The 14686-nt window shown below is 34.0% G+C and overlaps 2 protein-coding genes and 1 long non-coding RNA gene across 3 annotated transcripts; all 3 read left to right on the plus strand.

Moving 5' to 3' along the window:
- The first annotated feature begins 956 nt into the window (after positions 1-956).
- On the plus strand, positions 957-2206 carry LOC141629089 (uncharacterized). The gene is made up of 2 exons (XM_074442150.1): positions 957-1686; positions 1782-2206. The coding sequence occupies exons 1-2, from the start codon at positions 957-959 to the stop codon at positions 2204-2206; spliced, it is 1155 nt and encodes a 384-aa protein (XP_074298251.1).
- A 7912-nt stretch (positions 2207-10118) lies between these two features.
- Positions 10119-11058, plus strand: LOC141626984 (uncharacterized). The gene is made up of 2 exons (XR_012536548.1): positions 10119-10349; positions 10443-11058. It is a non-coding gene; the product is annotated as an uncharacterized LOC141626984 (long non-coding RNA).
- Positions 11059-12581: 1523 nt separating this feature from the next.
- On the plus strand, positions 12582-14502 carry LOC141629090 (protein FAR1-RELATED SEQUENCE 5-like). Its single transcript, XM_074442152.1, has 2 exons — positions 12582-13209; positions 13304-14502. Exons 1-2 carry the CDS (start codon positions 12582-12584, stop codon positions 14500-14502), a joined length of 1827 nt encoding a protein of 608 aa, XP_074298253.1.
- Positions 14503-14686: the final 184 nt, after the last annotated feature.

Here is a 14686-nt window from a genome sequence, read left to right on the forward strand (position 1 = left end):
ACCCGTTACAAGCTTGTGACGGATATCAACCTTCTTATAAATGAGAGTGTGCGCATAGAAAATTGGTGGTGGGGTACTTTTCATGAATTGGTTACGTCAGTTTTACACAATTTTTTACTTTTTGTATTTTTTCAATTTGTAAATAGGAAAATTTGTAGGTGACGTGGTTGATTCTCATGCTTCTATTTGCTTTTGTATTAATAGAAGGTAGATTTCGCATCAAACTCAATAACTACTCAACTTGGTGCACTTAAAACAATCTAACATCCACAGTTATTTGATCATTTAACTTTTGGTTCTTCATTATCTTAATTACTCCCTCCAAATTACTATCTTTGCCCCATTTTATTTGGGCACAAAAATTAAGGTAAGTAATAAACAATGAAAAAGTAATGAAAAGAAAGCAAGTGGATGTTTGTTAAGCTAAAAATTTTGAGTAGTATTATGGGAATGGTTAAGTTAATTAGAGGTTAATAAGTGATTACAAACTTATTGGGAGATGTAATAAAGCAAGTATTTTTCCCCCCAAAATACAAAATGGAGGGGGATTTAAACACTCATAAATATTCCCCCCCCTCTCCCCCCCCTCTTCTCCCACCAAAAACTACATCAGTTGCTTACTTTACATAAATATCTAGATTACACAACCAAATTTCTTCACATATTTTCTTCCTTTTTTCCCTCTTCCATCAGTTCTTTCCTTTTCAGCTCCTCCATATCTTCTTTCCTCTTCTTCTCTTCTCTTTTTTCTTTGACAGTTATCCAAGGAACTGCACTTGAAAAAAAAGTTAGTCTCATATCCATTATATAAACAACCATAATATAATCAGAATACAAACTTACCTGTTTAAGTCATAAACAAAATGCGTGGTCCAAACCTTTCAAACGATGACAGACATAAAATAGGTTGTATTCTACTCGAAGCCACAGTACATGGCAAGCCAAAGAGAGGAACAATGCAGAAAGTTGCTGACCAGTTTAATGTTGACAGGAAAACCATATTCAGGATATGGAGTCTTACACAAAATCAGAGACCAAGTGGAGATGCACTCCATCTAGAATCAAAAATAAAGGGGAAGAAAGGCAGGGCCATAATAGAACTTCTAGTACAGAAGATTTTATTAATCCCCATGAGTGAAAGAGGGTCATTAATCACTTTCAGTAAAGCAATAGGAGTTTCACCATCTACTGTCCAGAAATGGGTTAAAGTTGGACTCATCAGATCACATACATCAGCATTGAAGCCAATGCTCACTGATGAAAATAAGTACAAGAGGATGTACTTTGATCTTTCTAAGTTAAGGTATGACAGAGTATCTAATTCCTTAAGATTTAAAGAAATGTCATTTGAAATTCATATGGATGAGAAGTGGTTTTACATTACTCAAGACCAAGCTAAGTTTTTTCTTCTATGTGAAGAGTTAAATCCATATAGAGCATGCAAATCCAAAAGCTTCATTACAAAGGTCATGTTCATGGCAGCAGTTTCTAGGCCAATGTATGATGGTAATGGTACCCTTGTATTTGATGGAAAAATTGGGATTTTTCCATTCACATTCAAAGAGCCAGCAAAAAGGAACTCAAAAAATAGGGTGGTAGGTACTTTGGAGACCAAGTCAATAACATCAATCACTAAACAAGTTGTCAAGGATATGCTTATTTCTAAGATTCTTCCAGCCATTAAAAGCAAGTGGCCAGCATCAGCTCTAAGAATATAAGTATACAACAAGCCAATGTAAAGCCACATATTAAATGCACAGATTATGATTTTCTGAATGCAGCCACTGCAGATGGTTTTAACATCAGTTTGAATCAACAACCCCCTAACTCACCTGATTTAAATGTGCTAGACTTAGGGTTTTTCAGGTCAATTCAGTCATTACAGCAAAGGCTAAGGGCAAAAACAGTTGATCAGTTAGTCAACAATGTTGTGCAAGCGTGGGAAGAAGAGCCTGCTTTATGTTTAGATGATGTGTGGTTAAGTCTACAAGCTGTGATGTTGGAGGTTCTAAAGAATAAGGGACACAATGATTTCAAGTTACCACATCTAGGCAAACAAGCACAAAGGGCAGCAGGTACTTTGCCAAGAAATTTAGATGCAAACAAGGATATTGCAATGGAATGTCTACAAGATTTAAATGCAGCAGGGAAGGATCAAGGATTAGAAGAAATTATTGTGCCAATGACTTTAAATCATCAAATGTAATGCATACAACTTATGTAATGTGCTCCACAGTCTTTTGAAATGAGATGAATGTTTATATTGGAAACATTCTAATCATAGAATGCTTACAATATAAACATCACTAAGATAGTCAACTTTTGTTGTAATATAGACAAGTAATGTATTGTGGTGAACAATGTTTTGAAGTTTAATGAAAACAGCTTCAAAGCAATTAGCAATTTTATCATTGAGCCTTTACTGAGTATGAAAAAGGTCTCCTAAATCCAAATTACTAATTCAAGAATTATGTGCAAGAATGAATCTGTCAAGTGGTGGACTGTGAAAGACCTCCTACATAAACCAATCTCAAAAATCACATAACTCATGAACCTAACTTGGTGGAATCCTCATCACAACTCTTATATATGGACTGAATAAAACATGTGTATGGTGTAAACGTAAGCTACTGCTTAAATGTTAAACAATCAGTGGTTGTCATTGAGTTCTCAAAGCAATCTGCATTATTATCATTGAACTCTCAAAACACTTAAGCACTAACCAACAAATACAGCAGTAAAACAAGTTAAATTCAATCCAATGCTCTCATAGCTAGTGCATTATTATCATGGAGCAATTCAGTCTAAGGTCTCCTAAAGCCATGCACATTCAAGGAGTTAGTAGAATAATGAATCTGTCGTGTATTGGTCTATGATAGACTTCTTACATAAACAGAAGTCAAAATCACATAACTCATGAACATAACACGGTGGAATCCTCATCACAACTTATTAATCATTCACTATATTTAATTTTGTATACGGGCATATGGCCATTGATTTAAATATGTGTACATGTCTCTGTTTAATTAGTTATTAATTAAAGTTATAAAAGGTGGTATTCATGACTTATGTTTAATCTCGTCAGCATTAAAATCGTCCTTGTAGCTACCTTTACACCAAAAAAATTAAGGTATTTTGATAGGGTAAGTAGTAGTTAAAAGATTAGGAGTCATATTGGTTGTCCATCCATTTTAACATACTCCCTCCTATTCTAAATAACTGTCCCCATTTGCCATTTCCGTCTATTCACATAACTGTCTCATTTGACATATTTGGACATGGTTTTTTTACTTTCCTACCCTCTCTTTTCTTTATTTACCACCCCAACCACCCATAACCCATCATATTCAATACTTTTCATTATTTAACTCATATATTCTTACCCCTATACAATAATTTCCATTATTTTAACTATATTCCTTAATTTTCGTGCCATTGTCCAAATGGGACACTTATTCGGAATAGGAGGGACTAGCAAATATAGAAAGTAAACAATTAATTTGGGATAAATTTTGTGAAAAATAGGACAATAAAAATGGAATAAAGAGAGTAGTTTAAATATATCATGTATCACACATGCAATATAAATGTTTAAGAAATTACTAGTTTAGATCCCGCGCAATGAATGTGCGGTATTTATAGTTTTTTATTTTTGTATTATTTAATCATGCTAAATTAACCCCTCGTTAATTTTTAATATTTCACGTCATTATATTTTGATAAGAGAAAAAAAAATTGAACTGTAAAATTATTCAAGAAAACTGAGTAAAATTGAACTGTAAAATAATAGTGGCATCACATTAATTATTCATTTTTCTCGTTATTATATTTTGTTTCGAGAAAAAAAAAACTGAAAAATTAATACAAGAGAATTGAGTAATGTGTTAAAATGTTATTTTTTAAAAAAGTATTTTTTTATACCACAAAACTAATGATTCCAATTTATAGATTTTCTCAATTTTTTTTTTTTTGTTATGAAAGTAATCAAAATGATTTATAGCATGAATAAAAGATTTAATATCTTATATTTTTATTTTATTTATATTTTAATTAAAATATTATAGTTTAGTAATTAGTGAAAATTATATAATTTGATGAAAAGATTAATTTTAATGAAAAGAATTATATAATGAAATACATTATAATTATTAATCTTATTTAGTGAATACAATTAAGATGATATGCTTTTTGGAGAGAAAATTTGAGAGTTCACTTATTCTTTTACTAGATAGGGGATATTTTCAATTTTACTTTTTAATTATAACTCGAGAAAGGTTAGTAGTATAAGAGGGACAAAATATTACTTTAACTTGGTTAGTCTCCTCCATTTTATATTAGTAAAACTTTTTTAAACTTGACATAATAATGATTTAGTTAGACTTTAATTTGGTTAATTAGGCATATAGTTGAAACTAAATTTTCTTTGATTAGGGATAATTCTTACTATATGTGATTTTGCCGTTGATGAACTTTTTGGTAATATAATTTTGAGTATGATATTAGAGTACTTTTTAATGTTGAAATATAAAATTCACACGTGAGAGTTTCAAACTGTTTGGAGACGAGTGATTGTACCACTTTATAAATCAACGGGCCGGAAAGTGGAGGAATACTTAGAGATGAAACACATAACTTTGTCTTGGCTTACTACTTTTCATGTGGTATTTGTTCATCGATGCTGATGCAATTATTAGCTTTAGCCACTGGGTTGTGAAGATCACAACAATTCCGAGTAAAGAAACTACTTATTTACATGGATAATGCTCTGTGTGAATAATATGGTCAATGAAGATCAATTAATTAGCAATAATCTTCGTCCGATGGTGCAACACTGTAAGGATTTTATAGGTGTTAGAAATTTGAGTATGCATGAATAAGGATTGACAATAATAACGCCGCACCGAATCGACTCCGCTTTCCTAATAGAATAATTCGACCCTTAACAGTGCCTGGGTATAATCGAACTTTCTACTGAGATAAGACGGTGCCCTCTGATTTTTTGGCACAAAAAACAGAGACGTAATGTAGAAGTATTTTATTGTAGGATGTTATGTTGTTCGTTCTTTATGATGCAAAAGAAGATTGTTCTGTTCCCTTTTTCTTCTTTTCCCTTTGTCTATTTATAATGATAAAGAACTGGAAAGCAGGGGATTGGGAGATGCATTTATGAAGAGTTACAACTCTTCAGAAATTCCGGTTTCAATTAATTAAAACCCGAGTAATTTAATTACTACCAACCTCCGTCATAGTTATTCGAACCGAAAACTATACCGTAATTCCATAAATAATTATGCGAGTGTACACTCCGTACTTCCCGAACTCACATTATATTCTTTAGAGATTACCCATCTACGAACCAATCTTAATTACGCTAAATGAACCGGTAATTACTCTTAAATCACCAACATTCCTCCCCCATTTAAGCGTAATTCAAGAATTTAAATAACCTAACAAACATACCAATTTATGCATAAATGAAAATGTCACGAAGATTGAATTTTCACATAGTGAAATTACACATTCCAAATATTCGAGTATCGGGGTGTGACTAAGCATTGAACCCTTTCTACCCATTTTGAATACATGAAGATAACTCACACATAAACTAATTTACTTCTAAAAATTACATAAACCGACACTTAATTACAAGCCTAGTGTCCCATATCTATTCATGAACATATCAGGAGTCAAACCCATACTCCCTTGAAGCGGCTGTACTTCATGTTCATATAGGTTGATTCTTTTCATCGTGTCCTTACAAACACACTTTTTCAAAAGATCAACCATACAACATGCAAGTCTAAGCATACATGCACCTCGGGATATAAATTATTGTGTGCTTCAATCTCTTAACAATAGACCTTCCACATTGAATTCAGCCTCTAACATTGTATTAGAGGGGAATTGGGTATCCTATCGCCAAGGATCTTATACGAGTTTTAGTCTCATCCCGTCAACCGACTTTATAACCAAGTCCCTAAATGATCCTTTATGCAAAGTGATCAACTAAAAAATGAGATTTCACCAAACAACCAATATCAATTCCCATTTATGATAGTCCATAAACCATGTTATAACAAACACCCCGGTGCGCCACCGTTATTCACTATCAAAAAATCAATGATGAAATTGGTCTAATACTTTTAGTAATACCGTAGATTAATTTCCTTAGCTACGCCTTAACCGGCTATGCTAATACTACGCATTCCAACTCCAATGTCAAACTCATAATGCAAATCTGCTTCTTGGAAATCCATATACTCATGGTACTTTCCCAAGTAAAATAGACAATCAACAGTAGAAAATCACCTTCTACATTTGGTACTTCAATTTGCAAAATACTATCCCACTAAAACCGAGGGGAAAATGACATAGGACAAACCATAATTCATGGTTTACTTTATACATTGTCACACTTGCTTAATCCCTTGCCAAAGATGAGTACTAGCTATACTAGTATAATTACTCAACTTGTCAAACCGCAATAATTAAGCCCTTGTGAAAACCCGAGTAATAACTCCACTTTTATTATTGAATAAAATGTCATACTTGACCTTTGAGAGTATTAACCCAAATATAATAATTATACTCTCACTCTTGATCCTAATACCAAGGATCATATTACCTCCCTCATGTTCTTCATAGAAGAACACGATGACAGAACCACCTTTTATAAGGTAATCATCTTTGATCTACACCAGAGATTGACTTGTCATTAATTTTACAACAAATGACAACTCCATAATCGGACTAATCAATAGTTGTACATTAAACATAGTTATTTTACCTCTTACATGGCTATACCATCATGACTTGAATCTCACCATGGTTATTAAAAACCATCATTCCCGAGATTTTATGGTAAAATCAATTACATAATCAATCTTTAAAAAACTTTACACAAGTTATTAACATGTTAAACAATCATTACAAAACAGTTAGAACTCTAACAACATTATTAAATAACCGATCAAAGAGCCAATGACATAATAATCATGGTATTATAAATAATACCATCAAAGATACAAAACTTGCTTTTAAACAGTGGAAAACCAGAGTAGTAGTTCTTACAACGAACATGTGGAAATGTTAACCACACTCTCATGGCCATCATGCCTAATTTATATGTAACTAATATAACATGGCAACTACTCAACGAATACATCATTTGCCACCCAATAGTCATAAAACATACATACATACCCAATATGCATATTAGATCTTTCAAAGAACCCATAATCAAAGAAAGTTCAACATCATTATCATAAATCAAACATACATGCCAAATACCATCAAAGAATAATAATTCTTACTGTAAAAAGCATACTCGACAAAATTGATCAATGAAACGTCATTAATCCACAAAGTAAATGTTTGATTGTATTGTTTTATTACCAAGTATGAAAATGATACTCCATTAAAATATGACAATAAATAACATGATTTTGGATCATGTATAAACCGCGTAAAAAAAATGATCATCATTACTTCAAATTAAATATACATGATAAGCAAAAGCATTTTTGACAAATAAATCAAACAATATAAAATCATGCTTAACATCATAAAATCAAGTGATCTCAAACTTATATACAAATACAACTGTCATTAATTTTTATAGAAACACAGTGCATTGATCATATTAGTGTACCAATATGATTTACACAAATTCTTACTTAAGACGCACACTATCCGTCTTAAAGTGTAGACGGATACCATTTTGTGAGACAAAATGCCCAAATAGGTGTGAGTGGGAGGCACATGGGGTTGTCCCCACCTTGTCCCCCCTATTTGTTTTGTGAGTGTAACTACCCGTTTCAATATTCGACCCGTCTTAAGCAAGACCAACTCTATGATTTATCATCATGCAGTGCAATACTTAAAATGCACTTAAAACCATGGTTAACCATAAAAGATGAGAATTTTGTGAAGAACACCGAGCATTGCAGAAACATGGCAAATATTACATACACAATCACCATCAAATTATTAATTATAGCACAGTTACCAAAACAGCAATAATTTACTTATCTGCGGTGATGATTCACGGAGAATATAACCACCCAATAATTGAACCGAACCCCATTCGAACAGCAACACAGTCATTTGAAACTGTTCCATTAACTTGCTATCAACATGCTCCAATTCCAGATTTTGACACCGTTACGAATCGATATCACAACAGAAATACTCTTAAGGATCCTTCATTGTCATTCTCTTTAGATTCGTCATCTTTAAAGATTTCGAAATTATTCTATTAGATTGTTAGAAATTTGAGTATGCATGAATAAGGATTGACAATAATAACGCCGCACCGAATCGACTCCGCTTTCCAAATAGAATAATTTGACCCTTAACAGTGCCTAGGTATAATCGAACTTTCTACTGAGATAAGACAGTGCCCTCTGATTTTTGGCACAAAAAACAGAGACGTAATGTAGAAGTATTTTATTGTAGGATGTTATGTTGTTCGTTCTTTATGATGCAAAAGAAGATTGTTCTGTTCCCTTTTTCTTCTTTGCCCTTTGTCTATTTATAATGACAAAGAAACTGGAAAGCAGGGGATTGGGAGATGCACTTATGAAGAGTTACAACTCTTCAGAAATTCCGGTTTCAATTAATTAAAACCCGAGTAATTTAATTACTACCAACCTCCGTCATAGTTATTCGAACCGAAAACTATACCGTAATTCCGTAAATAATTATGCAAGTGTACACTCCGTACTTCCCGAACTCACATTATATTATTTAGAGATTACCCATCTACGAACCAATCTTAATTACGCTAAATGAACCGGTAATTACTCTTAAATCACCAACAATAAGAGCGAGAACTAGTCGATTAAGATAGAACATGTATACACAGAGAAGCTAATCAAGTCAGTGGCTGGCTCGTTAAGGAGTAACATCTTCAACAGATTTAGTCATTTTGGACACCCCCTCCCCTTTTTCGAGCTCCGATTCACCCCTTGGGTATTAGGTAGCTGGTTTTCGTTTTTTCCGGGCTTGCTCCTCTATTTTATCAACAAAAAATTAAGGAGATTGTTTCTCTTATTGTCAACTAGATTTTGTGCCCGTGCGTTGCACGGGTTTCAAATTTGTCTTCCCTTTAATTTTTCTGGACCTTTCAATATCATTTTAAATGATACGTAACAGTTGTGTTTCAATTACTCAAATAAGGTACTTTGTACCGTTTTCCTAAATTTTCGAAATTAAATTTTAAAGTAAATAACTATGTCAAACAATAACACATGGGATTTGCATGATTATCTCATATATCGTAAAACTAAGACTCATGCTTGTTTACTTGCACATAGTCTTCAAATATATTTTGTAAAACTGAATAAATTACTGCGAAATATTGGAATACGGTATCTTATTAAATTATACATTGATTCATAACGGCCAAATACTAACTAACCTCTTTTTGTATACTAATAGTTGTATAAATGAAATTATTGAATAATAGGCCGATTTGAAAACACTTCAGTTCTGTTGCATCTGTTGCATGTATCTGGGGCTCCCCGTGAATGATGGAGGCAGATATATCCTCTGGTCGATCGCTATCCCCATAGAGTATATATTTCTCTAAGATTAGGAATTTATGAGTTAAAAGATAAGAGTCCACAATTAACGATTTTCAATATTTATTAATTTTATATTATATTTTTACATGAGAAGAAATAAACACAACAGAAACATCATGACCTTCGGCTTTTCTTTAATTAAGGAGTACCTTAGTAATCTTGAAATAGAATTTCTGTATGAACTTGTTTCTTATATTGACTGCAGTATCCATGGGCAATGTGCTATTATCATGTTTGACGTCACAGCACGACTGACATACAATGTTCCAACCTGGCACCGTGATATTTGCCGGTCAGTTTCTCATTCTTTGGACACCTATTCTTTGGGGTCGTTTGGTTACCACTTGAAAAACACAGGCATTAGAAAATCCCATGATTTTAAAAAAACAAGGTTGTTTGGTTGCCATTTTTTGGGCAGAATGTAGGTGGAACTTAAGGGAACTTCCAATGCCTACGTGATGTAGGCGATGGGCTTACCTACTCCCTTGTCATTGGAAATTCCTGTGGAATTTAATTCCTACATGGGCAACCAAACAACTTTGCCAAATTCACCCGAATTAGATGATGAAACTTAATTCCTATGAATTGCAAGTTCCTAGGAAGTTGAAGTTCCTTGATCAACCAAACGACTCCTTTCTCTACCTTAACTTTGTTAAAACTATATCTGAAGGTGAAGAATCTGCCGTACTATGAGATCTCTGCAAAGAGCAACTACAACTATGAGAAACCTTTCTTGTACCTCGCCCGGAAGCTTGTTGGGTAATTTTAATGGCTAATTCTCTTGTACTATTTCCTTGTTAATTTATAATATATTGAACTTTTGATTTAATACTGCACTTAAATTTGAGTCAGACTATGCTCTTGCTCCACCAGAGGTTATTATTGACCCAGCAACTCAACAACAGTAAGTCTTCGCGCAACACTTTTATGCCTTACAACCAGCTTGTTTTGGAATCATTCATGTCAACCGACCCCAATTTTAGCCGTTGTATATGTCAGTTCCCCGCATCTTTTTCATATATTCCGCACTTTCGCCAACTGTACTTCCAATTGAGGTATTAATTTAATTGTTTGTTTCAGGCTTGAGAGAGAAGCCAATGAAGCAGCTATGATGCCCTTGCCAGATGAGGATGACGTATTCGAGGATTACTAAGCTAGCAAGATTTCATGTCTAGTCAATTGTTTGAAATATTGGTCTCCACAACTGAAATATCGGCTTATGTTATATAGAGCTTTATATCATTGGCTGAGAAACTACTTTATACTCTTACCATCGAACTCCTTGGATGGCGTTAAAACGAATCACGTTTGAGGACTAATCTTAGACAACTGCTACCTTTGAACGTGTTTTGCCTTGATTCATGGATAAGATGGCGTTGATTGTAGTGGCGCTTATGATTGGTTTTACCCTCAGCTACTCGAATCAAATGCTTTTTTGAAAGATCAATAAATTGTTGTTCTTTGTGTATACATTCACCATAAACTCATTGGTTTCACGATTCCTGTTTGGTGCGGTATTTGGAAGTGATAGGGTAACAATAGTTAGGGAGTCGTAAGATGATGGTGTGTAAAACAACAGTAGAAGCTGTATAAAAGCTTTAGCACATGTAGTGAAGGCACCATCATCTTTAAAGTATAAAAATCAAGATATAGGCACTGTAATCACCAATTAGTGGCGTGTCAAATTGCATGAGACATCCTATTGCGCCATCTTGATTTTTATACTCTGATTTACAGGGAACAACAAAGGTGTGGTGCCTATATCCGAATAAAAGCGGAGACCCCAATAAAGCACGAGACGTAACCCTAAGCTGATTTATGGTTTATATATATAGGGTTAAGATCCCATGAGAACCCCCTTCCCATGAGAACCATGAGAACCATTGCTCACCATTAGATGAATACTACCTACGGCTAAGATTAACGCGCGCAACAATTATTAAGCTACCTTTCTTTTTACAAAACCACTGTTTATTTGTCAAAAGCCCCTAAATTTCCTAACCTTGTCACCGAAATTACAAATCCACCAAAAAAACACCCAGATTTTCTTCGTAATCGAAAAACAAGGATGATCAAACCAATTGCATACAAGATTATCAAAGTAATTGACAGCAAGTAATCGATTATATCCAGGTAACAACTAATTAAACTTGATCGATATTTTTTTTTTGTGGATTGAATTGTTATTTGATTGAGGAAATTGTATGGATTCATTACTTGTTAGCTTAGATTCATGAATTGGTTTCATGGGTCCTGGAAAAGAGATTTGATCGATTGTGTCCATATTTTCTCATCGATTTTTTTTACAAATTGAATTGGTATTTGATTGATGAAATTGTACGGATTCAGTAATTATTATCTTAGATTAATGAATTGCTATCATCGGTCCTGGGAAAAGAGATATTTGATTGATTGTGTGGATATTTTCTGAACAACTTCTATAAGATCACAGTTGGAAGATAAGTTATTAGAGATGATATGTACAATATAAGTTGTTCAGAAAATGTATACCGTAGGTTCAGAAAATATATACCATAGGTTCTGAGAAATTTGTACTGTAGGTTCAGAGAATTTTTTGTACTGGGTTGGGTGTGAGATACTCCACCATAATTTGTACTTGTAACTTCTTTGTAGTGTTCAGAAAATATGTAGCATAAGTTCAGGAATTGCGTACTGTAGGTTCAGATAATTTTTTGTACTGGGTTAGGTGTGAGATACTCCACGATAATTTGTACTTGTAACTTCTTTGTAGTGTTCAGAAAATAAATAGCCTAAGTTCAGGAAATTTGTACTGTATGTTCAGAGAATTTTTCCAATGTTGTATGGCATTTTTCCAATATAATTTGTACTGTAGGTTCAGAAAATATATAGCATAAGTTCAGGAAATTTATACTAAATGTGCAGAACTTATATATCATAGATTCAGAAAACTTGATTGGTTTTAACAATGGGTGTGTACTAATATTTTCAATTTCCAGTTGTGCAGATTAAATGGAAGCAAATGATGAAGTTAGTTCAGCGATTTCGACACTATTGTCTACACCAATTTGCACTATTCTGCCAGAAGAACCTGAGGAGTACTTTCCGCCATGCGTAGATGAGAAGAAGCCTAAACTAGGAGATTTATACAATACCATAGAAGAAGGAGTTCAGTTTTACAAAGAATATGCAAAACATTGTGGCTTTCAAACTAGATTGGGTACAATAAAAAGGAAAAAAGGAAATGCTGAAGTATTTACTTTAAGGAGAGTGTTATGCAACAAGGCTGGAACAAGGGAGGAGAGTAAAGATAAAAAAACAGATCGTGTGCGGTTGATTACTCGTATTGAATGTGAAGCTATGGTACAATTCTCACTGCAAGTAGATGGAAAGTATAAGGTTACTGGATTCCATGAAGGACACAACCATATTTTAGCATCACCATCATCAATGTTGTTTATGAAGGAAAACAGGAAAATGACATCGATTCAGAAGACCTTTGTTGTAAAAGGAGCACGGTTAAAGATGGGGCCAGTAAAAGCATTTAGAGGTTGGAAAGAGTTGACGGGAGGTTATAGTAATGTTGGTGCTACCGAGACTGATTTCAAGAACATTGTGAGAAATATGAAACAGTACATCGGTTTGTCTGATGCACAAATGGTGGTAGATAATTTTTCTCAAAAAAAGAGACGTGTAGCACGTTTTATTTTGACTTCGAAGTTGATGAAAAACAGTGTCTATCAGGGCTGTTTTGGGGAACACCATATCTAGGAAAAACTATGCTTTATTTGGTGACATGCTTTCCATCGACTCCACCTTTCGTACAAATAAGTATGACATGGTTTTTGTACCATTTACTGCTGTTGATCAACATAAAAGGTGTGTAACAGTAGGAGCGGGGCTACTATCACACGAGAGCATTGAAGCATATACATGGCTTTTCAAAGCATTTCTTGATGCAATGGGGGGTTGTGCACCAAAAGCAATTATAACTGATCAATGTCCTTCTATGAAACCAGCAATTGAGGAAGTATTTCGGATACATCTCACAAAGTTATGCATGTGGCATATTATGAAGAAACTTCGTGAAAAAGTTGATGCGTATTTATGGCAAGACGAGGATTTCAAGAAGCGTTTAAATGCATGCGTTTGGAACAATCATTGTGAACCTGATGAATTTGAAGAAGCTTGGGCTAATATCATGATTGATTATGATTTGGTAGACCATCCTTGGTTCTCGTCTCTCTACGAAACTAAAGAAGATTGGGTTCCTGCATATTTTAAAGAAATATTTATGGCGGGTATTATGAGGGTGACATCAAGATCAGAGAGTGAAAATAGTTTCTTCGATCGTTTTCTTACACCTCATGCGACTCTTGTTGAATTCTGGATGTCTTTTGAGAGTGCAATGGATGCACAATGCCACAAACAATCAAAACTGAACTCGGAAAATAAACACTCAACATCTCCCTTGAAAACTCCAGTTCAGTTAGAAAAACACGCTTCAGAAATTTACACGCATGCAACTTTTAAGGATTTCCAGAATGAGTTATGTGCAGCAGTGTACAATTGTGGCATGGTGGACGTACATGCTACAGACGGCACAGAGGTATATATTATCAACGACATAGAGCGAGAAAGAAAGACATGGGAACTTGCATTTACAGCAAGTAGAGAAGAAATCACTTGTAGTTGTTGTTTGTATCAACGAATGGGTATGCTATGTAAGCATGTCATATGGGTGTTAAAGCATAAGAACATAAGAATGATTCCAGACAAATTTGTTCTTAATAGATGGACGAAGAATGCGTTGATGAAGCCCGTCTTTGATAAGCATGACAATAAAATGGAGGATGTTGGGAAATCAGACAACAAAAAAAGTATGACAAATGAGCTTTGGGAAGAAATGTACTCTTGTGTCACCTTTACTTGAGAAGAAAATGAGAAAGACATACAAATGTTAATAGATAAACTTAGAGAAGTCAAAATGGAGATAAAGCAACATCGAAGCAACGAGCCACCAATCCTCAACACGATTTCGGAAATGGAAAGGTATGTTGGGTGCAGCATTCCTAAAGAGATAAACATCCAAGTTCCACAAAAATCACGTAATAAGG

The sequence above is a fragment of the Silene latifolia genome, chromosome Y (genome assembly GCF_048544455.1).
Source record: "Silene latifolia isolate original U9 population chromosome Y, ASM4854445v1, whole genome shotgun sequence".
NCBI lineage: Eukaryota > Viridiplantae > Streptophyta > Magnoliopsida > Caryophyllales > Caryophyllaceae > Silene > Silene latifolia.